At 38.3% G+C, this 24,229-nt stretch overlaps 3 protein-coding genes across 7 annotated transcripts; 1 reads left to right on the plus strand and 2 right to left on the minus strand.

Annotated features, from left to right (window-relative positions):
- Positions 1-6: 6 nt before the first annotated feature.
- On the minus strand, positions 7-2,212 carry LOC112154360 (autophagy-related protein 23). Its single transcript, XM_024285245.2, has one exon. The coding sequence runs from the start codon at positions 2,131-2,133 to the stop codon at positions 259-261; it is 1,875 nt and encodes a 624-aa protein (XP_024141013.1). The 5' UTR covers positions 2,134-2,212; the 3' UTR covers positions 7-258.
- Positions 2,213-8,605: 6,393 nt separating this feature from the next.
- On the plus strand, positions 8,606-22,685 carry eme1 (essential meiotic structure-specific endonuclease 1). 5 transcript variants are annotated; one of them, XM_024285179.2, is made up of 9 exons: positions 8,606-8,760; positions 15,957-16,495; positions 16,567-16,694; positions 17,530-17,619; positions 18,446-18,570; positions 18,798-18,942; positions 20,201-20,316; positions 20,385-20,574; positions 22,172-22,685. In XM_024285179.2, the coding sequence occupies exons 2-9, from the start codon at positions 15,967-15,969 to the stop codon at positions 22,346-22,348; spliced, it is 1,500 nt and encodes a 499-aa protein (XP_024140947.1). In that variant the 5' UTR covers positions 8,606-8,760; positions 15,957-15,966; the 3' UTR covers positions 22,349-22,685. The 5 variants fall into 5 exon arrangements, with proteins under 5 accessions (XP_024140947.1, XP_036072998.1, XP_024140951.1 ...); XM_036217105.1 differs by lacking the exon at positions 8,606-8,760 and adding an exon at positions 15,129-15,524 and having other exon boundaries at positions 15,935-16,495; XM_024285183.2 differs by lacking the exon at positions 8,606-8,760 and adding an exon at positions 15,131-15,524 and having other exon boundaries at positions 18,503-18,570.
- Positions 9,700-14,983, minus strand: mrpl27 (mitochondrial ribosomal protein L27). The gene is made up of 4 exons (XM_024285184.2): positions 14,874-14,983; positions 13,450-13,578; positions 12,917-12,984; positions 9,700-10,143 (listed from the first exon to the last, which is right to left on the minus strand). Exons 1-4 carry the CDS (start codon positions 14,980-14,982, stop codon positions 9,937-9,939), a joined length of 513 nt encoding a protein of 170 aa, XP_024140952.2. The 5' UTR covers position 14,983; the 3' UTR covers positions 9,700-9,936.
- Positions 22,686-24,229: the final 1,544 nt, after the last annotated feature.

The raw sequence follows: 24,229 nt of genomic DNA on the forward strand, positions 1-24,229 counted from the left end.
AAATATAAAACTATTAGAGTTGTTACAAATATTTTTTGTGAATACATGGCAATAAAACAGTACACAGTCATTTAATTCATTACTAGAGGTAAACCTTAACATCAGCCTTTGTATGGCAGAGGAAACCTGACATATTATTTTATTATATGTGGTGGTGGGGGGGAACTGGAGCACCCAGAGAAAACCCCACGCATGCATGGTAAGAAAATGCCAATTTAACCATGCAGCCCGTTTCTTGAAGTCCCTACCTCACAAATTTCAGATGTTATTGTGTGTAGGGTGTGTGTTGGTCTCCTGCTCTCTAACGTCAGATTCACAGTCGTTTGCAGTATATTTGATGCACCAAAGTCTGAGAAAAAATTTGGTGAAAGAAGACCTCTTGACCTTTTTTCCTTTCTTTTGTTTCACTCCTACTTCAACTTCTTCTTTCTCCTCCTTGCTTTTGATGTCTTTGTCAGAAAGTTCCTCTTGGATTTCTAGAAGATCTTTCTTTGTTCCATCAATCGGAGTGTCCTCTTCTTTTTCACACTCATGCTCAGCTCTTCCATCATTTGCTGTGTCAGGAGATGATGTTTTTTCAACACCTGTTGTCTTTTCCTCTGTCTGTTCTAGGTTTTCAGTTTGGGGCTTTGTGCTTTCTCCTTCTTTGGCGATCCCCTCCTGATTCACAGAGTCAGTCTGCACAGAGACTATTTTCATCTCTTCATCATGAGAGCTCTGGATCTTTTCCATCTCTTCCAGGATGTTTTCCAGATTTGTGATGTCTTCCATCAAACTGTCTTGTCTACATTTGATGTCCATCACACTTTCTTTGAACCTAGACACTCGGGGTGTTTTGTTTATGTTTGCCCTCAGTTCTTCCAGCTCTCTTTTGGCATCTTGTGCTTCTTTCTCCCGGAGTTTGTTCAATTCACTCAGTGCCCTTTTCTCCTCTTCATGTTGTTTCAGCTGTTCTCTGAGTTCCATGATGGTAGTATCCAGCTGGGCAGAGACTTCCAGAGTCTTCTGCAATTCCCTTTGGGCATCTTCTTTTTCTTTTTCCCGGAGTCGGTTCAGTTCCCCTTTGTCATTTTCAAGAACTTTCAGTTGCTCTCTCAGTTCCATGGCGTTGGCTTCATGCTGAGCAGAGACTTCCAGTTTCTTGTTCAGGTCAGCAATTTCCTTCTCAAAATCTTCAACTTCATAGACCAGAGCTTGAAATTCTGCCTTTATGTCTTCATTTTCCTCTTGAGACTCCTTGTATTGGCGTTTAAGGTCCTCAAAGGCTTTGTTGTCTTCTGGTCTGGGTCCTTTGCCTCCCTTTCCAGCCTTCTTCTCCTTCAAATCTTTAGCCTGTTGTTTCAGCTTTTTGATCTGAGTTTTGTTTTTGTCATTTATGTCCATTTGCTGGACCAGCCGGGCTTTGCACTCTTCCAGTTCCCAGAGCAGGTCCAGCTTGGCCTGTTTGCGGGTCAAGTCTTCGTCATTGGTCAGATCTTTCTCCTCTTTCAGTTTTTTCTCTCTCAACTGATTGGTTTCAGTTGAGAGAGCAACTTTGAGTTGCTCTCTCAGTTCCATGGCAGTGGCTTCATGCTGAGCAGAGACTTCCAGTTTCTTTTTAAGGTCAGCAATTTCCTTCTCAAAATCTTCAACTTCATAGACCAGAGCTTGAAATTCCGCCTTTATGTCTTCATTTTCCTCTTGAGACTCCTTGTATTTGCGTTTAAGGTCATCAAACGCTTCGTTGTCTCCTGGTCTGGGTCCTTTGCCTCCCTTTCCAGCCTTCTTCTCTTTCAAATCTTTAGCCTCTTGTTTCAGCTTTTTGATCTGAGTTTTGTATTTGTCATTTATGTCCATTTGCTGGACCAGATGGGCTTTGCACTCTTCCAGTTCCCAGAGCAGGTCCAGCTTGGCCTGTTGGCGGGTCAAGTCTTTGCCATTGGTCGGATCTTTCTCCCCTTCGGTATTAGTTGAGAGAGAGAACTCTTCCAGCTCTTTCCTTAATCGAGCATTTTCACGCTCAAGAGCTTCCACCTTCGTAGCAAGACTCTTGTCTCTGTTTTCCTGGATGAGGTTCTTGTGGGCCTTTTTCAGCCCCTCCAGAACATCACAGGTGCTTGGTTTGGGATTTGTTTGCTTATTTACGCTAGACATTTTTTTGTACCAGTTGATGAAGTGCTTTGGTAAAGTGCCTTGATGAAGTGCCACTTGTGAACCAATTACCTTAAACCTCCAAGATTCTTGGGGAATAGTTTGACTTGACGTCTGGGTAAGCTCAAGGACTCCGGTTCCACCATAACGATGTTGTCAAATGACATCATCATCATTACGATGATGTCATTTGACATCATCATCTCTATGATCCATGATGATGTCAGGTGTTCTGACATCATCATATATGACATATGCTGTGACATCATAATGACATTTTCAAACCCTGAATCTTTATGTCATAGAAAATTGTAAAACTTTGCCTTTTGTTGAGTTTCTTAATCAATATTTGACAATTTTTTATTGGAATAAAATAAAAGCAATTTTAATATTTGTTGGCTGGATGGCTCAGTGGGCTAAGTGTAGGGGTCGCACACAGGAGCCCTGGGTTCAATTCCCGGGGTATCCACTGATCTCGATCCAGATACGGTCCCTGGGCAAGACTCTTGACGCTTCTACCTAACTGGGTCCCTGTGCCCCTCAAGTACAGGGTTGCGTCAGGACAGGCATCCGGCATAAGATTTCTGCCAAATCACTGATGCGAAACAGTGGGTGTTGTTCGGCTGTGGGGACCTTGATAGGGATAAGCCGAAAGGGGAACAAGCAGTGTTAGATGAAATGATGTTCTTTTATGAAAACGATTAATTGAGCTTTCTACATCTACATTTTTTGAGTCCGATACTCATTTTTCTAATCTTTCCGACACCATTATGTATGCGACAATTTTATCATTTGCGTCATTTTACTCTGTATGATCTGTCCTATTTGACACTACCTTTATTTAGTCATTTTTATATGTTGTATTCGCACACTAGATATAAAATTATGCAAAAAAAGAAAACTTCTTCTGGAAAAATTGGATTCATTTCACTGAGAAAACCTCAAAAATGTTTAACAAACTGGTTTTACATGATAGAATGAAGGTTTTTGGTGTAATTTCATTAAAAAAACAAGAACTAATAAACCGATTTTGAATGAAAAATGACAAAATTCACAGATCCCTAATTTGGGCCACAAATGAACAGTTTCTGTTGATAGAAGAACATCACAGACCTCACAGGTCAGTGCTGTGACCTTTCTTATGCTGTTGTACAGACAGTGATCAGTCTGCCTGTGTAGCTTCAGCTTCCAGGCAGCCCAAAAAACAAGAATTTATCTCTGAAAAACACTCCTGTCCATTTTACATTTTTCCTGGAATTCTAATTTCCTTTCATTTTCATGATAATTTTTTCAGATTTTTTAATTTTTTCTCATACTTTTTCCTTTTTGTGTTTGTGAGGAGTAATAAAAAGGTTTCAGGGAGAGGTTTGATCCAGTTGGATTTCAGGTCTGCTCAGCTGGAATCTGCTCTCCGGTGGGGGTGTGTCTGTCTGCTCTGCTGCTCTCCACTCAGAACAGCAGCGGGCCGGACTTTGACAATGCCAGTGGTCGTCGTAGTAAACTCATGTCGGACCCGATACCAAAATAAAATGATGATTGAATTCTACCTTGTGGGGTTTCTAACAGCAGACATGCAGTTTCGATTCGCTCCGCCCCTCCACCGCAGATGTGATGCTCTGCCATGTAGCTGTCAGATCAAATTTCGTCCTCCGCCTCATTTATTAAAATAAAAGATTGTTTTTGTCCAAAAACTACTAATAAGGGCCATATTTTCCCTTTATATCAATAAAATATCAGTTACGGAACATAAAAAAGTTCAAGTTCATTTTAGATTAGTTTTATCACGTTGATCGCACGGCTGCACAGCGGGACGCCCCAGGGCATCCGTCGGTTCCAAAGGGTTAAAGTGCTCTGGCCGGCACTCCTGGAATGAGAGTGGTGTCACACCTGACCAGCGCTTAAACCTAAAATCTCAACCACACCTTTTGTCGTGAGGGCCACGTACTGTAACTTGGTTCTTCTCTGATGGGGCCGGGGTCAGTTTGCAGACTAACAGAAAAAGTGAAACAATCACGGCCTAAACGTAAAGATTTATGGTTTTCCAGAAAGCCCCACATAGCCACATTTTAAATCATTCATTTCTGTAATCTTCACAGAAAAAAATAATTCTAAAACGTTTTTAAAACTAGATATTTAGCAATACCTGTGATAGAAAATGTTTACTCACTGTCAGAACAAAATACAGAAAATACTTTGCAGTGAAATATGTTTTAGACTAGAGGGAGAAAAACAGAAGATAACATATCAAACAGTAAAAATGAAAAATACAAAACAGCAGCTGTTACAAATAAAACATTTTGGTTTTTTGATAACAGAAAGGTTTGTCTCGTTTTATTTAAGCTTTCTGTATTTCTTCAAACATAAAATGTTCTAATTGTCAGATTTTCAATATGTCTTTCAAGCTCATGATCTATCAGGCTTGAAAGTGTCTTCAAATGTACAGATAAACCAAATCCATCAATCAATTCAGTTTAAGGTGATCTTGATTTGACTCTATGGGATAGGCTCCAGCAACTCTGTGACCCTGAACAAGTTTATGGTCCAATTGAGCGTTATTCTTATTTCCTCTAAAACAAATGTCCTAACATTTTCTTCCAGCCACCTCCAGCCTACGAGGAAACCTTTGGCGGCTACTTTCCAGCTGCAGATGTTCAGCATCTGGATGTTCGTCTGTCAATCCACACCCTCCAGCGACCGTGCACGACTTCACGGGGTGGATCTCCTCGCCCCCCTCTGTGTCTCTGATTCACACTGGCTGATTCCGTAGCAAACGCAAAGTGTTGAACACCCTCCAGCAGAGAGGCTTTAATAAATGCAGTTCTGGTTGTTGCAACTGCATCGTGCATCAAAATACATCTATTTATGTTTCTGTGATCATTAAGCAACTCACAGTCTACTTTAGTGATCCCTCACTCTTTTTCTCCTCCCAGTGGTTAATATAAACATGACAATTTAGAATGCAACAAAAAAATCTAAATATTTATGCATGTATGCACTTTAAGGAGTTTACTTCTGAATGGCAACTAAACCCTGCTGAGAAGCAGGAGAATTTAAATGTATCATAATGAACCAACACAGATAAATATACATAAACTACATATTATTCAAAACATTTGTCATTTTCTTGGGGTGCTGTGGTCAGCTCACCTCTAAGTTAGATGATGTACTTTAAGAGGAATGTTCAGACAAAATTATTCCCCTATTTTATTTGCCGGAAAGTTAAATTAAATTAAATTAAATTACATTAAATTGAGTTAAGTTAAGTTAAGTTAAGTTAAGTTAAATTAAATTAAATTAAATTAAATTAAATTAAATTAAATTAAATTAAATTAAATTAAATTAAATTAAATTAAATTAAATTCATTTCATTTCATTTAACTAAAATCAAATCAAGTCAAGCTAGATCACTGGAGACGGTTATATCCTGCCTGTTGTCTAGGAACACTGCAGATCAGGAGCTCTTTTACGGCATCGGTGAGGGTTTCTTAACCATACGTCAATATGTGAGGACTTGGGAATGAGCATGTGCTCCATCAGTACAAACTGACTGTTTTTAAACACAATTTGCATGGACATTTAACAACCTTTGGCCACCTTGATATTGTCCCTATGGCCAATTTGTGGACATGTCTAACATGTCAAAAACATGCACAGTCGGTTCAGTCTGCACTCACCCACAAACTCCACGTAACTCTCTACAATCACCTTCAATCTGCCTCACTCCCATCACCCAGCTCACTCTCCTCCAAACCTGTTCATCACTGTCCAAACCAGCAGAAGAGAAAACTTCATGGAGGAGAAGCTGATGGAGCAGCACATGTCTGACCTCTTCTGGCAGGTCTTGGTACTGCAGCAAATGATGGGCTTGAAGCCAGTTCTGAGTGGATTAAACACAACAAACCAAGACAACAGTAAAACAGAAAACAACAGGACAAAAATGTATATATATACCACATTATTAGAAAATTAAAAACAAAATAAATAAAACCATAGTTGAGTGGAAATGAAAAAGAGTGATACATCTCCAAAAAGTTCCTGCGTTCCCCCCTCATGTGCTAAATTAATATTAATAAAGAGTAAAGTGCTTCGGACCTTAAAGTAAGGTGGAAAAACACTTTAAATACCGTATACACACTATTTACCATTTTAAGCATAATCTAATAGAGATTAATTTTCCACCAAAGTTGATGAGGTTAGAACTTTTAAAGTCATTAAGGAAGTTCAGTTAACCCTTTAACACCGGAGTTCCAGTGTTCATGCCCCTTGATTTAGTGTAAGTTTTCAGCCGTTAACATGATAATATGTAAATGCTTCAAAGCATTCACACAACAGTGATCCTCCTACTTCTTCCGTACGTTTTTCGGCACATAAAAACTCAATGACACTTTCAGCAATTTTGACAATCTTGGTATCAAAACGTTCAGCTTGTTAAGGAGAAGGGTGCTTGCATTTTTGGCATTCAAAAACTTTACAGTTTTTAAAAATATTATGCAAAATATACTCCATTAAAAATTAATGAGAGATTCTTCAAAATCTTTGTGCACTTCGAAACCTATGAAGTTCTGCATACTTTTAGCTATAGACACCATTCAAACTTTAAAATCTTCGGCAAAAATTCAGCAATTAACGGTGTATTCAGCTTTTTAAAATACCTTATGGTTTTCATGCAAATAGAGTTAAAGTTTTATGCAAATTTTAGGAAATTTTTCAGTTTTCAATGTAACCTAATAGAAGGAATGTTGGCGATCTAGAGTGGATGATGTCACAGAGTGAAGACGCTGGATTTTTTAAGATGAAAAATTTCCAATCAAATTGCCATTACTCAAACACTGTTTGTCACAGAGTCACGGGGTTTTCATCAAAATGTCAGAAAATGTCTCTGGATTGGTAAAATGTAACCCTCATACCTGTGGGGCAAACACAATGCCTTAAACTTGTTCCTAAGCTGTGACGTAGCACTGATTCTGCTCAAATTTTTGAATTTTTGATCCTTTTCTTTCCAACTTATATTTTTTTATTATAATAATTTTTTGATGAATATAAAAAAAACAACAGATGTAAAGTAAAGCCTTTATGTAAGGTTGATAGATGAATCTGTCAACTGCCATTTGAAGTAAAGCCTTATGTTGTTTTGTGTTTTGCCGTTTTTCTTGTTGCATCATTTTTAAAGCCTGTCAGACTCGCATTGCAATTATATATATATTAGTGTCATTTTTGCAATGCTAATGTTCAAAGTTGCCAACTGCAGCATTAACAATAGGCTCCAGATGTGCCATCTGTTCATTGTATTTGTGTGTGTATATGTGTGTGTGAATAGATATCTGTTACTTACTTTTATGTAAAATCCTGTATATGCTGCTTCAAATTAAACAATAGGCTATCTAATCTTTCACTGAAACGGTTGCACTTCAAAAACGAGCTTCTTTGGACTCTCAAGGATGCACTGTACGCCCCCCACTGCTGTCCTCTGTACTGTCTGTCCACCACCTACTCTCCAAATCAGCAGAAGATTTCTACCCTCTCCGACCTCCCAATAGCTGGATCTCCTTTGTGCTGGGTTGACCTCTCAAGTGATATTTGTATTGTAGGTTCTGTGGCTTAACTTCAGGACTGCTTCAGAGGCTCCACTCTGACTTCCATCATCCATTGTGAGCCAAACGGGCCTGCAGCTTTGCGTTGACCCTACTTGAGACATCCTCACAAACTAGCAGAAGGCCAAATGCTGTGTTCACACTGGGCATTTGAAGAACACACATTCTTCAATGGGCTTGGAGTATATGGTATTTCAACACATTGTCTTTCCCAAGTTGTCACATTTTGACGTATGGTTAAGGACTCTCTGCGTTAAAAATTGACATTTTGGGTTGACCTTTTTTGACCTACTGGCTGTTCCAGTTAAATCAAGGCTCCCAAACCTCCAGGCCGCAGACCAGTTCAGTATCTGGACATGGACCTCAGTATCGTACGTGGATCGGTACCGGCTCCAGACGTGGACCAGAGTACTGGGTTAGGGTACGGCTACCAGTCAGGTCTGCATCCAGTACTGCGCCCAACAAAACCACCGAACCCCTGAGTTATTTGGAAAAGCCAACACGTCAAAAAATGACTTGTTGGGGACATCCAATACGGTAAAAAGTGATGTGGAGGCGTTCTTAACCATGTGTCAATATGTGACAGGTTGGGAATGAGAATGTGTTGGGTATTTACCCTGGATTGTCCCTGCATGATACTAGGGCTTCCACGATTAGTTGACTAATCTATGACTAATCGACTATTAAAAAGGTCAACGACTAATTTAATAGTTGATTAGTCGCTACTTTATATTATATGGAGTCAGAGTGTGGTAAAGATGAAAGTTATGATGGTATTCTGCTAGCTTTTTGGACTATTTTGCCATCTAGTAAAGTTGTTTAGGCTATTTTAGAGTTTAGCTAATATTTTAACTTCATGCAAGCTATTTTGGCTGATTTAGGATCTTTTCATTTTTCATTTATATTTTTTATGAATTTTTTTTCTCAAATTTCTAATTTTTCAGTAATTGTCAAGCATGTTTTTAGGAGAAAGAAAACGGATTGAGGCTGCTTAGGCACGTGATCATGCTGTAGCATCGCGAGACTGACAGGTGTGTGGGTGAGTAAATCTGGCGGCGCGTGAGTAGCTAAACAAACATTTCCAGCTTTTTTCATTATACCGCCATACAAACATTCCGAAAATTAACACATATTTGGAAAAGATTCATACGTTTTTGACAGCCTGGAGGACTTGGAGAAGTACATCGACGACTGCTTCGACACCGTAGTCATGATTTTGGCTGATTTAGGATCTTTTCATTTTTCATTTATATTTTTTATGAATTTTTTTTCTCAAATTTCTAATTTTTCAGTAATTGTCAAGCATATTTTTAGGATCTTCATATGCTTTTATTTTCCATTTTGTTACATAAATCACAGATGAAAAAAAGAAAACTATCATCTACTTTATTATGTGGTGTCATTTTATGAGAAATACTTTTTATTGGGTATATCCAGTAAAAATTAACTGGCAAAAGTGATGGTGTAACTTTTTATAGTGAAAGTGTTCTAGAGTTAAACATTCGAGACCAATCTGTAGAAGTTTAACAATTGTACTATAGGACAGAAAGGTTTGAAGATCATCTGCAAATCTAATAACAGTAGAGAAAAAAAAAGACTACATTTTTCCCCCTTCAACTTGCACATTTCTCTCTAGACTTTTCCCAACATTCCTATATTTCTGTTCATGTTTTATTTGTAAGTTGGTTTGGATAAATATTGACTTAATGCACATGATAGCTTCATTGAGCTGTCTCACACAAAATCCAAGTGGTGCAGCAAAAGCAGCTGAAAAGAACCTGAGATGATCTGGTTTTATAAACTCTACCAGGTCATGTATGACAGTAACCCCCTTCATCACTGCAAACCAGATGCCCCAAAACCTAATAGTTTCCTTTCTACAGTGATTGCGCTTTGACCCCTAAAACATGAAAGAAGATCAAAGTACAGAAGCAGACTCCCACACAGACTCGAACAAAGTTAAAGATGACATACCAAGAACTTTTTATACAAAACTTTAATGGTCAGACTGCAGCACAGCAGGAAGAGTCTACATAATCTCAGTGAAGACACATCTCCTCAGTGTGACTGAGCTACCGTCACCTTTACTCTGAACTCCAGCAGAAGTCTGGAGATCTTCTGAAGCAGAGTTTCTCTAGCATCCAGACTCCTGCTCCACCCAGAAAGTCTGTCGTCTCAGACATGAAGTCCTCAGTCCTGTCAGAGAGGAGCTGCTTCACACCAGATCCACCAGCCTGAACTTGCCCTCCTGCTTGACGGGCATCACGTTGATGAATGTCTTGTAGAGCACGGCGCCTTTGGGCAGCTTAGGAATGATGGTGGACGCCTCGAGGCTGCGCGGCGGTGGGACGTACACCTCCTTAGTGAACCTGACGCAGCCGTCCTCCAGAGCATAGAGGGTCTTGTTGGTGCCCATCCCCACCTTCAGAACGGAGAAGAGACTCAGAACTGGTGCAGGAATGTCATAAACTAAACGACTAACCAGGCTAATACAAATCAGGAGCTTGATCCAATTACATCCCTTTAAATGCACCATTAAAGTTAAATGTCATACAGGTAAAAAAAAATCTGATAGAGTTGCCAAAAAAAACTGATGTTTACATTGAAACTCAACATTAAAGCTATGAAATTCTGTATAAAGCAATGAAGTCCAGCTGAATCATTGAGTTATGTTATTATCTTACATACTGATAAACTGGTTAGAGGAGTCAAAGTTATTAGAAAATGTAATCTTAACAGAAAAATGATGGTCTAAATGTTTGTCTTTGATATTTAGTCTCTCTCTATGAAAACTTTTTTAAATGACAGCAAAAGCTCAGTGAACACCAGGCTCCCCAGGTTCTGTTAGGGATTTTTTTTGGGGGGGGGACTTATGCATGAGATAGAATTAAGGCATTCAAGGAGCTAATAAATACAAAAATGGACAAAAGCCCAAACTTTTAGTGAGCATTTCTTTTGCTGTTAGGAGTTGTTGGTGTAAGCTGTAGCTGTTTGTTATGACCTGCATAAACCACAAAAAAGTAGGGTAGGCCATAATTTGCCATAATTTTTTCCTGTTTTTTCCTTTTTACTGATTCAAAAACTGATCACTTTTCACGCACCCTTTCAGATTGCAGGACTGAGAAGATTGTAACAATGGCATCACTATACTAGAGTAAAGTGCTGCATTTTAACTAGGGCTGTGAACATTAACGTGCTAACGTACGCGATTAATCAACCAGAATTAACATGTTAATCCTCTGGAACCGACGTGCTGCCGTGCATTCAACGTGATAAAACTCCATCTAAAATGAAATTGAACTTTTTTTGGTTCTGTAACTGATATTTTATTTAAGTAAAGGGAAAATATGGCTATGAGTAGTTTTTGGACAAAATCAATCTTTTAGTATTATAAATAAGGCGGAAGACGAAATTTGATCTGACGTCTGCATGCCAGAGCAGAGCGTCTGTGGTGGAGGGGCGGAGCAAATCGGAGCTGAATGTCCGCTATATGAAATCCCACAAGGAGGAAATCGATTATTATCTTATTTTTGGAATGGGGTCCGACACGATTTTACTACAACCGACCATGTCGTCATAAAATCACGGAAACTCTGCGTTTCTCCGCAAAAGTCCCACAGCGGACAGCAAAGCGGGGCTGTCCGCTATTAGGAATCCCACAGGGAGGAATTAAATCATAATTTTACTCTGGTATTGGGTCCGACATGAGTTTACAACAACAACGACCACTGGCATTGTCAAAGCATCGCTGAAACTCTGCGTTTCTCCACGAAAGTCCCTCCCGCCGCTGTTACGAGAGGTGAGCATCAGATAGACTGACACGCCCCCACCTGAGAGCAGATTCCAGCCGAGCAGACCTGAAATCTATCTAGATCAAACTTCTTTTTATTATTCCTCACAAACACAGCACGGAAAATGCATGACAAAAAAAGAAAAAGCTGAAAAAAAAATAAAAATAAAATTGAAAGAAACTAGAATTCCAGGAAAAATGTCAAATGGAAAGCAGTGTTCTTCTGAGATATTTTTTGGTCTGTCTGGAAGCTAAAGCCACACAGGCAGACTGATCATTGTCTGTATAACAGCATAGTAAAGGTCACATTATTGACATGTGAGGTCTGTGATGTCCCTCTATCAACAGGAACTCTTCACATGTGGCCCAAATGAGGGATCTGTGAATTTCACCTGGAATTTATTTTTGTATTTTCATTCAAAAATGTGTTTATTAGTTTGTTGACTAGATGTATTCTTGTTTTTTTTTAATGAAATTACAACTAAAACCTTCATTCTATGTTGTAAAAACAGTTAGTTAAACATTTTTGGAGTTTCCACAGCAAAATGAATCAAATTTTTCCAGACGGAGTTTTCTGTTTTTGCATAATGTAATATCTAGTGTGTGAATACAACATGTAAAAATGACTAAATAAGGGTAGTGTCACATTGGAGAGGTTGTACTGAGTAACATGATACCAAATAAGCATGCATGTAGTCTTTCAAATTGAAAATACAGAGACAGATTTAAAAGGAGACTAAAAATTGAGCTTTATGCTCCAGGTTCCAGAGGGTTAATATTCATTGATGCAAATTAATTGCACCTCAAGGAGCAGCAGTCCTTCACTTTGCCACACCGATTTAGGATTCCACGTGATGTTTTTGTTCAAAAGGTGCATATTGTCATAAAATGTACCTAGTAAAACAGCGTCTTTGAGTATCTTTTAAAAGCGCTATATAAATTAAATGTATTATTATTATTATTATTGTGATTAACTGTGAATAATCACAACACAAAAGTGTGATTAATCTGATTTTTTTTAATCGATTGACAGCCTTAAATAGAAACAAATGTTCTAAATGTACAGTTTTATGTGCTATTTTATATTGGGATTATTCATGGTTAATAAGTGGTCAGCAAATACTGCAACAAAAAAAAAGCTTAATTGCAATTGTTCTTGATTCACTGCGATTAATTTGTTCTTTATTTAATCAATTCCTGGCTCTAATTTTAACACAAAGCTGCTTTTCTGTGCTTCAGAATCTGCTGGAATATTGTTAATCCTGTAAATGGTGAACTAAAACGTGTATACACTGGAGATAAAAGTTCCGGTAAACACATCACAATTTCCTTCCTGAGACAAACGCAAAACATTGTGGCTATTATAATTACAGCTGTGTACTTTTGTATTGGTACATAAACTTACATGTGCTCCTGGGTGATACCTCAGCTGTCTCTGTGTAGCCAGGATGTTGCCGGCATGAACAAAGTTACCTGAGGAGAGCATGAAGAGACAAAACTTTTTTTTTTTTTGTTTTCTTACAAATAACCTCAATATCTACATTCATGAAACAGTAGCTACAAAATCAGGATGTGAGAACAAAAAACAACAAGACAAAGAAGCTGAAATGCAAGAAGCCAAATGACTGGATTGAGGAAACAAACAGCTTTTAACAAAGTCTGGTCTATTTGTTTTTTATTTATGAAATAAGTTTGAAAAAATGTTTCTTCCTTAATCATCTTTTTCTGTGCTTCTTCAGTCTACGGCTCATTGAGCTCTTATTTTGAAAGAGAAGGAAACCTTTTTGTCTGAACACTTTAGGCAATGATAAACCAGCTTTTAGTGTAAACTCACCAGACAAAAACTTAAGTTTAAGTTCAGAGAAAAAATAAAGAAGCCAGTTTCTTCACAAACACAGTAAAACGTTACAGTGATGAGTCAGAGACGGCTCTGCTTACCGTCTTGCTTCTTGAAGCCATATCTGCGGCCGGGGCTTTTTCCTCCGACGTTCTTGGAGCTCCCGCCTGCCTTCTTAGAGGCGAACCGAAGCAAGTCCAACAGAGACGACTGAGCGGGAATCAGGAGACCTAAACCAGAAAAAAAGATCCATGACTGCAGATCCATCAACGGAACAAGAACAGCAAAAATGCCAAATATGGAGAATTGGTCAAAACTGATGTTCTGCTGTGATTGGAGGAAATATTCGGAACAAAGGAAACTATTTTAAATTTTGGGGGAGAAAGAGGGATTCCAACAATTAGATTAAAGTTCTCCTCACATTAAGTTTGAATATTTCACTTCATTTCCTCATATCACTTATCAGCTACATTTACTAGTGGATACCCCAGTAAATAACATTTTGACCTTCCAAAAATTATAAGTAACTATTATTTAGTTACATTAAAAATCTACAAACTTTCTAATGAGAGAGTTAAGGGAAAATAATGTTTGTTTAATATAGATAAAGATATAAGAGTCCAACCCTAAAAACAAAAATTTACAGGTACATTGATTTTTTTAAACTATAATAAATTGTAATAAACTTGTCATTTAGAGGCTTCAGGGAACCTGTTAGATGAAACTGATAACAAAGACATAACATCACATAATTATGATACAAAAAATAAATGTGTTTTTCCAATAAATTAAGAAATATGTTTTTCACTTGGGTGTTTAGTCCTTGCAAGATAATTTAAGACTGATTTAAGTTATATAAAAAAATAGAAACTTTATTGTGAATCAATAGATTTTAAAAAGCAAGATGTTTTTATTTCATTTATTTACCACAGAAATTACAAGTTGAAAAGGGAAACATCCTAAAATCTATCAATTAAATGCAAGTATCCTGTTAGTTGTGAATAAGTTTAAATTAACTAAAGAACAAACTAAATAGGGAAATGTATGTATTTAATGATCATTTGTTTCAATATTATTGATAATATTGTTATTATTAACGTTTTAACTCCGTGGGAAAAAATAACAAATACTGATCAGTTTTTTGAGCAAAAACTTGATCATTATGTTTTTTTTATTCTGTAACAATTTTAGCTTAGGCATTGTGACAAATTCCTCCTTAAAATTTCCCTCAACATCACAACACAGCTTCTAGGTCAGAAATGGGATCTAAAATCAATAGAAAAAATGAGTTGAACACAAATCGATCATATTTGATATTTAAATGTAACGATGTTAAAACATTGTTGCTAGCATTCAGTGAAACGTCGCGCGGCTCTTTCCAGGTTAGCATGTGCCGCATTTTTACGATTGACAGTGAGCCCGAGCGCAAAACTGAAAACCACAGACATAAAAACGATCTGACATTTATCTCCAAAACCTCTCTGCAGTGTTATCAATGCTAAATAACTCCCCAGTTAAGCCATACCTGCTCTTGACTTGAAACTCAAGGACGCTAACGCCGCCATCACGACAGACGGCCGTGCGTCACTTCCGCTGCGTTCTGTTGCGTTCAAGCTCCTCAATATATAAGACATTTAAACTTCAGAACATTTAAAAAAACTAATGAAACATTGAATATTTATTCGGCACGTTAATTAATTTACAGAAATTGTATTAACACCTCTTCAAAAACCATTTAGAATATAAAACTACCAAAAAGTTACCAATTTACATGGTATTTTTTAACATAATCTTGAGAAACCTATGCTTACATGTAGCAATTAAGCACTCATCAGTTTACAGTTTTTCCACACTTCATGAGCTCCTTGTTTTCCATTTTTGCTGTTGTTTAACAACCTAAACACAAGTGTGTTGAGACTTTCCAGCATTTTTTTGAGGTAGCGGGATAAAGTCCCACAGCCATTGAACGCAGCCGTCCCCTGTAACTCAAACGTGGAAGGCGCGAAGACTGCTGTTGAGAATGCTGGTATGAAAGTATAATTTTAGACAACAAGCATACGATTACTCAGGCAGGTAAACCCAAGTCACAGATTAGTGCCGCCAGTACCCGGATGTGAAGCTTTGCGCAGACACCTGGAGCCGCGTGCAGCTAACCTGAGGAGGGCTAACTAACTGGGTAAAGGCTGCGTTCGGTTACAAAATAACATTTTGGGAAAGCTTTGTGACAATTTGACACTTATAAGAATTATTAAAACTGAGCAGTCATATAATTAAAAACTATAAAACACATCTTAAAACCGGATGTCATAAATTCACAACATAGCTATTAAAAGTCTTAAAATGAATGACTTAATCTTTTATTTTAATTGGATGAGGATGTTGGAAATGTTTATCTTCTGACTTAAACATTTCTAGTCCCTCGTCTTTTTCAGTCATTTTCTGGTAAATTTTGGAACATAAATAGCATTTTTTTTCGCCTTCTGATAATTTGAGTGGAAATTGTATAGACATGAAGAAGGCATTCACACATCTGGTGCGTTGAAGTTTTGGAAAATGATGGTAGATTGGACCCTGAACACCTTACAGATCTGCCTCCTGTCTGCTGCAGACGTGGAGGCATGAGCGGCTGCAGCAGCAGTGACCTGGACGAGGAGCTCCCGGTGTTCGACTTCCTGCAGCCATCCCAGCGCTGCAGTCAGATCTCTCCAACAGAATCCGATAAAGCAGCAAGGACTAAGCAAGGAGCGGCAGATGTCATGACGATAAGCAGCGACTCAGATGATGATTATGCTCCTCTGGCACAGAGACTTAAATCCAACAGTGATCCCTCTGCTGTCTCCAACGGGAAGATTCCTGACTGTGGTTCATTCTTCAGTCGATCCTCTCAGAACGGCATTATAGTGACTGAGCATGCTCCTGGTGTGAGACAGGAGGAGCCTCAAAGCTTAGAAACCTCTCCTGCCAGGAGAAAACTGACCAAGCGGACAAGAGAGGAGATCCAGACGTCTCGGGAGGAGGCCCTGAGGAGGAGGCAGGAAAAGGAGGAACAGGAGAAACAGAAGGCAGAGAAGAGAGCGGTAGCAGAGGCTGCCAAAGCCCTGAGGCCAGACGAGTGCATCAAACACATGGTGGTAGCTGTGGATCCAGGTGAGTGCCCCCCACCTTGAATGCTTTAGCTGAAGAACTGAGGTGGACTTCACCTGTCCTCACTTTCACAGCCCTCCTGCAGCTGGAAGGAGGCGGGGCTCTGCTGGCCTCGCTGCAGGCTCTGGGTTGCAGCTGCGCCATCGAGAAGCAGCCCCTCCCACGCAGCGTTAGCTGGGCGAGAAGAGCCCCACCCACTCAGGTGAGAAGAACGAAAGCATTCGGCCCTCCAGATTATTTTATTTTTATTTTTATTAATGTCCCAATGTTATCTTGCACTTACTTCTAGCTTGTATAATTTTGACAAAATATATTTTTTATGGAGAGTAAAATATTAAACGTTATTTAAGCTTTAAGTTGATTTATTCTGGAATCATATTCCTGCCTTTTTATTATTCATAATTATGATAAAAAGTTACAGTTTTAAAGTTTTAAAAAACTGGAATTCTGCTAGCTTTTTGGACTATTTTGGCATTTACTAAGATTTTTTAGGATATTATGGAGTTTAGCTAATATTTCAGCTACATATTAGCTGTTTTAAGCTAATTTAAGCTTTTTAAAAAGTTTTTTAGGCTGTTTTGGAGTTAGGAGTTACATACTAGCTGTTTTAAGATAATTTGGGGTTTATAAAACGTTTTTTAGACTAATTTGGCATTTAACTAATATTTTAGCTGGCTATCAGCTTCAGTGTTTTCAGCTATCAGCTTCAGCGTTTTTGGCTATTAGTTTCAGCATCTTCAACTATCAGCACTAGCATCTTCAGCGACCAAATTTAGCTTACAGCATTCACACTAGCATTATCACAGGTAATGTTATATATCTAATTCATAATTATGTTAAACATTTACAGTTTTAAAGTTTTAAAAATGTAGTTTTGGAGTGTTCAATAAGTGTTTATCCTGTTCGGCCTGCGACCTAAAGTGTGATTTGGATTTTGCCCCATTTTGCGATTGAGTTTGACCCCCTGACCTAGAGCCAGCTTGAATCTGATGGTGATGTGAGACATGGATTCATGATGAAACCAAACGCCCAAACAGAGTTCCTCTGGAGCCAGTGTTCCTGAGAGCCAGGTGGTGATGCAGATGACGGTGGAGGACTTCATCACTCTGACCCATAACTTCATCCAGGTGTGTTGGTGATATTGCAGCACAAAAGCACATTAGTGATTGTAATAAAAGTTTACTTAGAAGTAACAAAAAAGTCAAGTTTTACCATTGTTGTTTGTGTTCTACATGATGCTCTGCAGACGGAACTCTGATTATTTACAGATAAATCATGAGAGATGAAGGGATTTACAGAAACCCTGTCATGAAAATCTAACTGCTAAATGACGGTGTTTCTACTTAACGTCTGCTGCAGATGCAAGATATGAGAACATACATTTCCATACAATACATTTCCATTTCACTGTGATAGTTTTATTTAAATAATTCTTCGTTTTCTGCATGTTTACCTATGTTTGGAGAACGTTTGGAGAATGTCCTGAAATTAAAGTATCTCCAAATAACCAATGCTAGAGGTGTTACGGATCACAAAACTCAGCCATCACAAGTCTTGTTCAGTCATGTGTTGGGGGAAAAGTTTTTTTTCATACTTCTGTAGCAGGCGGGCATCTGGCATTAGAGTACTCCAGTGATTAGTCAATATCACAAAGAGCTCTATACCGTTGGTTTAAAGCATAAAGGGCTTTATTTGATTCGTTACTACAAACTATAAAGAGATAGTTTAGCATTTGCGAAACTGGAGACCACTTATCGCAACTTATGCCTCCTTTTGCGGTCCCCATACCCCACTGGCCTGATACCGCGATGACGGTAAATTTTTGGTTTATTGTGCAGGCCTTATCCTGCATCTCTAATGTGTATTGAAAGATATGATGCACTTCAGGTTCAAGGAGTAGCAGCACGCTGCTTTCTGTGCAGAAACTCCTTTAAATCCCTTCTGTGTTGGAAGCAGGAACAGAAGGCCGGCCGCTCTGACTCTGCTCCCTCTCTGACCACCTGGGTGCAGCAGCAGCAGAGACGTCAGCCCAGCAAGACCCTCAGCCTGGCCGTCATTGAACTGGAGAAGTACTTCAGGTAGGAGTAATGGAAGCTGTGCTGCGTTCACTTTTAGTGTTTAAGACGGCAGTTTAATGTCTTGAAGGTGACTTCAAAAGTTTTTACTTCCTACTTTTATTTAGTCTAAAACTGTAAGCAATCTGTACTTTTATTGAATTATTAACCATAAAATGAACTATAAGGAACAGTCCTTTGTTAGGGTAGAAATTACAGAGCTCTAACTAAACAGTCCCTTTTATTTCTAGATCACAGAAAGCTGTGAACCAGAAGAAGTTTAAAGAGGCTGTGAGGGGTGAAGCGACAGCAGGAGGAGGAAGAGGAGCGAAGGAGAGGAGGAAGAAGGGCGGTGCTGAGGCTCTGCCTGAGGTCTCCAGAGTCCAGGTGGAGGAGGTAGAAATTAGCGTTTTTACCATTCCTCCTTCATATATTTGAAGCCTATTACTCATTGTTTTACATGAAAACCACGTTTTCATTTTTTTAATTTTGCAACTTTATTTCCATGGCGACATGTAAATAAGGCATGATGATCTTTAACGTAATCAGGTGATTCTGACACTGAGAAAATCAGCTTTTCATTGCAGCTTTGCAAAACATGAGTTCATCAACACATTGCTGACAGAAAGTGTTTGTTTAGCAGAATGAAACTGCTTCTCTCTGCCTCAGAATCTGCTGGAATTATGCTGATTTGCTTCAACGGTTAAAGAGTTATGGTAGTCAAAAGAATGTAAACACTGGAGCTAAAGCTCAGGTGTAAAATGCTTTAAAAAGAAAAAAGTATTTTTACTTTTACTAAATGTAAAATGTATTAATGAAATATAGAGATTGTTAATATCATACAGTGTTACATCTCTATCAAAAATGTTCAGATCATTAACATTGTAAACATTGTTCTGCTTCTCCTGGAGGACGTTTCAGATTTGACCACTAGGTGGCGATCGCGCTGTAGCATTACACCTTATTCCAGAAGAAGAAAGAATGAGCAAAAAACAATCATTTAGAGCACAAATGGTTACTTGAAAAATATTTCCTTAAAAAAATTAATGTCTGTGAGTTTATAAAGATGTTCATTTATTCAGTAATGTATGTTTATGTCGACCGAGCGTTAGCATTAGCCATCCTATGGGAAATTCCATTTAACGTAAGCATCAAGCTAGTAGATTTTAGCTTTATGTGGTAAAGCGATCTATATTTTATGAATCGATTATTGATCTATTAAGCTTAAATCAATTTCCTTTATGCCTTTATGGCAGAAACATGCTGACACAACACCTGCTGTGTAATCATTCATACAGAAGTCTGCTTTGTAGTTCATTTAAATAATTTTAGAAAACAAGTCAATGTTTTTAGGCTTTTAAAAAGTTTTTTTATATGTAAAAAAACTAAAATAAAAATAAATTTGGCAAACATGTTCCATATTTCAAAAATTTTTGATGTTCCTGAATGTTCAAATATAATTCTACAATATAACTGGTGTCCAAGGAGCAACAAATGTGAGCAGAAATGGGGTTAAAAACAGGTTTTCCGTTAACAGGGAAAAACATTCTACAGTGGTAGACAGGAAGTGAGGTGGCGTCTCATTATCTGAAGCTGATAAACGACACAAAAGGCGTCGGGGAAGGTGACAGCACCATTTCTTCTGTCCCAACAGGCCGTGGTTCAGCTCCAGCTTCATTCTGGCATCTCGGTCCACTTTCTGCCGTCATGGAAAGAGTTTGCTGACTACATTGCCATGACAACCAAAGCCGTGGCAGAGGCACCATTCAAGTGAGCGTCTCCCCTCTGCGCTTGTCGCTGATGCCTCAGCGTTGGTCACTCCTCGCCTTTGTTTCCAGGAGGGAGCGGGAGAAGACCGGCTTCTCTTTCTACCTGGAGAGCGAGTGGGCGGGAGGCCATCGGGTGGACAGAGGTGGGAGGGGCCTGCTGCAGGTGTGGAAGAGGCAGATCCAGCAGTTCAACAGAGTCAGTCCGGACATGGCCGCGGCCATCCTGGCAGCTTATCCGTCCCCGCAGCTGCTCCTGCAGGTGTGAACATGAATCCCAACGGGAGATTTTTAGATTTTCTTTAAGACCAAATTCCCACAATCGTTTTCAAACCCATTTTATAGCTGCTGAGAGTTAAAGTAGTAAATTAATCTCTTTGGCAGCTGAAGATGCTAGTGCTGATAGCTGAAGATGCTGAAATTAATTGAAAAATCACTGAAGCTGATTGGCAGCTAAGATATAGGCTCAATGCCAGATTAGCCTAAAAACACTAACAAAAAAAAGAAAACAAATAAATTAGCCAAAATAGCTTACATGAAGCTGAAATATTATACAAGTTAGAAATGAGCCAAGATAACATTGGGTCAGTAATAACAATAAAAAAAATGATCTGGAGGGCCAGACAGAATTACTTGGAGGGCCGGATCCGGCCCCCGGGCCATGACTTTGACACGTGCAATTTAGATGATAACATCCTTGATAAATATTTATCATTATCCAACACTTCATTTATTTGTTTAATCATAGAAAAAAATGTTTAAGCAAGTAAGCTATTTTTTTAATAAAAAAAAACATTTAAGAAGTATTATTCTGGTTTTAAGATAAATCACCTTTTGGAGACTCACTTAGTGAAAAAAATTAATGAAATCATACATGAAAAATGTCCTTCCACAAACTAGTTAAGATTTACAGAGAACAAAGTTTTTTCTCCTGTTAGAAGTAAACGCATATCCCAATAGAACTAGTATAATGTGTTCAAATAAGCAGTAATGTTCTGTACTTTTAAGATTTAAGTCTTGAAATTAGCTATAAAAACTCACGTTTAGATATTTTGCTGTGGTCATTTGAAATGTTGCCTATAAAGAAAAATTTTTTGCTCAAAAAAGAGGTTCATTTCTTTAAGGTAAATATTTTGCACACTTTTTCTCTGTAAATATATACTATTTAAGAATAGCAACAGTTCAACTATCGATGGACTTTAATCATCTAAAAATAAGTCTAGAATTACACATTAAGATACATGGGCGGCCGTGGTGCAGTGGTAGGGCGGTCGACTCCTGATCAGAAGTGAGCGGGTTCGACTCCGCCTTGCCCGCCCATGTGTCGAAGTGTCCTTGGGCAAGACACTGAACCCCGAATTGCCTCTGGTGGGAGGTTGGCGCCAGTGTTCAGCAGCGGAGCCACCACCAGTGTGTGAATGGGTGAATGAGTCTGTGACTGTGAAGCGCTTTGGGCCCTCGAAGGAGGGTAGAAAGCGCTATACAAGTATACAACATTTATCATTTGTCTAAAAAAAATAACACAAAAGCATTTTTATTCTTACAAGTCAAAGAACACGTTCCCTAAATCGAGACCTGTCACCATTCACAAAAACTCTTCTGCCTAAGAATATCATGTTGTGTAAACAATGTGTTTAATTAGAAATGTCGTGTCTTTGCATAAAGATTAGGGGTGAAACGCATCACAAAACTCTTGGTTCAGATCGTGTCACGGTTTTAGGGTCACAGTTTGGATCATTTTTCTGATCAGAAAAAAATAAGAAAACAAGAAGATAAAAGCCGAAAATGACTCTTTTGAAGAGCTTTAAAACATATTTGAGAAAACATAGATATTGAATACTGAATGTTCTCCTCCTCAGGCGTACGCTCAGTGCCACACTGAATCCGAGAGGATGTCTCTCTTGTCCGACCTTTTGATCCGCAGAGGGGAGGGCGTCACGTCCACAACACGGAGAGTTGGGCCAGAGCTTTCCAAGCGGATCTTCCTTGCGATGCATTCTCCTGATCCAGAGCAGACTCTGGATTCAAGCCTCTGAACGCTTTTGGTTCAAAGTTTCCATTGTTTTTAAGTAAAAGTTTTCCTAAACTGTTTTCTTGGACTATTTTTGAGTTTTAAACTTGTGTAACTTTTTTTTCCAATATTTCCCTTCACTTCAAACCTCTACTGTCTCAGGAAGATAAAGTATGACTTCTGTTAGACTTGTATGTTATTTTTAACTATGATGACCACAGAAGCAAAAGTTTCCTTTGTAAAGTAACACTGATTATCCTGACAATATCATCTGTTTGGTAAGGAAAACCTGAACCAGAAATCATCCAATCCTCTAATGATACGTTGGGATGGTAGAAATAAAGTGAACCAACAGTCATTTCTGTAAATGGATTTGGTCTATTCATTTTAGACAGCTTGAATGAACACTTTTTTTTTCGTATTTCTGTAAGTCAAGTCATTCACTACACAAAGCTACCCCACACAAAATAAGATGAGGAGCATTGGCATGAGCACGCAACTGCAGTCCTTTTAACAACATTGAAGCTAAACATGGCAAACTGAAGGCCAGAAGATTTTACGTCTGAAAAAGAGGAATATATCATTAAAAAAAAAAAACGTGCTCCTCTACAGAGGCTCAATGAAATAAAGAAAAAAATCAAAGGTCAAACTAAAAACCAACTGACAAGAAAAATATTTCACTTCTTCACAGGTTTTGACATTCTTTTGTGGTCTTTTTTTCCCCTAAAAATGTACCCAAAGTGAAAGGTTTATTGTTCCTCTCATGGCTGTTATAATAATTTAAAAAACAATAAACTTTAACACAGTGCTCTACTGAATAACATCTCACACTGGACGTGTGTGGTGAAAAAATGTCAAAAATATTCATGATTTGTTATACAAGAAGCAAAACGATTAATAATTTTAGGCACTGGTTTTCCAGTAAATACCATTCAATCTCAAGAATTACATTAAATCTGTAAAACCATCAAAGAACTGACAGATAATTCATTTTTTTTTAGTTAAGATCATTTTTAAGCCATTTGATAAAATCCAAGATAAACAAAAACAGAAATGTCATTTTATTACATTTGTTTAGTATCAATTATGATATGCTGGGTGATTTGTCAGTTTTTGGTACAACAATGATAGTTTAAGATGCAAAAATGTTAACACAAGTGTTTAGGGGAAAAAAAACACCCTTTGCCCACTGTCTCAAACTTGATCCTCACATTTTTAACATGGTATTGCTTTATTATAAAGAATTCATTTTAAAGTTTGTTTTTTTCTTTTCAACACAGAAAGTCATAGTTACCATAAAGTTTAGAAAACTTACAAAAGTGTTTTTGAGATTTAATGGAGGCAGCCATTTTTAAAAACAGCAGGAAAGTCTTTCTATTGCCCCCTTTGGAATGATGATGAACTACAGGGCAGAAAGTAAGGGCCAAGCCATATACATTGTTTTTTTAAGGAACAGTTTGGGTCATGCTAATGAGAGAGGGGTCTAACAAATGCATATATCAAATATAGTACTAATGGTTGTAGATCAGGGGTGTCCAAATCATGTTCTCGAGGGCCGGTGTCCAACATGTCTTTCTGCCATTGAAGCTCCTTATTGGCCAAACACACCTGATCCAGGTAATTATCCGGATTAGGCAGGATTTCTGGAAAACCAGCAAGAGGCTGGCCCTGGAGGACTGACTTTGGACACCCCATTGTAGAAGATCACATTTAAAACAAACCACATGCCTTGTGTTTTGTGTTAAGAGATGCTTACCTGTACTCTCCTGTCCAGGTGAACTGTAATTGAAGGAAACTTCTTCACCAGCTCCAGCAGCCTTTCTTTCTGCCACTTCAAAGCTTCATTTGTTTCTCCCTTCAGTATGAATTCAGCCAAAAGCCAAACTACCCATCCAATGTCATTTTC

The sequence above is a fragment of the Oryzias melastigma genome, linkage group LG19 (genome assembly GCF_002922805.2).
Source record: "Oryzias melastigma strain HK-1 linkage group LG19, ASM292280v2, whole genome shotgun sequence".
Classification (NCBI taxonomy): Eukaryota; Metazoa; Chordata; class Actinopteri; order Beloniformes; family Adrianichthyidae; genus Oryzias; species Oryzias melastigma.

Coding starts and splice junctions, on each gene's coding strand:
- LOC112154360 (XM_024285245.2), bottom strand. CDS start 2,133: ATGTCTAGCGTAAATAAGCAAACAAATCCCAAACCAAGCACCTGTGAT.
- mrpl27 (XM_024285184.2), bottom strand. CDS start 14,982: ATGTCTTATATATTGAGGAGCTTGAACGCAACAGAACGCAGCGGAAGT. Junction 13,579..14,873: donor GAGTTTCAAGTCAAGAGCAG/GTATGGCTTAAC, acceptor TTTCTGGTTTAG/GTCTCCTGATTCCCGCTCAG. Junction 12,985..13,449: donor TGGCTTCAAGAAGCAAGACG/GTAAGCAGAGCC, acceptor TGCTCTCCTCAG/GTAACTTTGTTCATGCCGGC.
- eme1 (XM_024285179.2), top strand. CDS start 15,967: ATGAGCGGCTGCAGCAGCAGTGACCTGGACGAGGAGCTCCCGGTGTTC. Junction 16,695..17,529: donor GAAGAGCCCCACCCACTCAG/GTGAGAAGAACG, acceptor ACGCCCAAACAG/AGTTCCTCTGGAGCCAGTGT. Junction 18,571..18,797: donor GAACTGGAGAAGTACTTCAG/GTAGGAGTAATG, acceptor TTTTATTTCTAG/ATCACAGAAAGCTGTGAACC.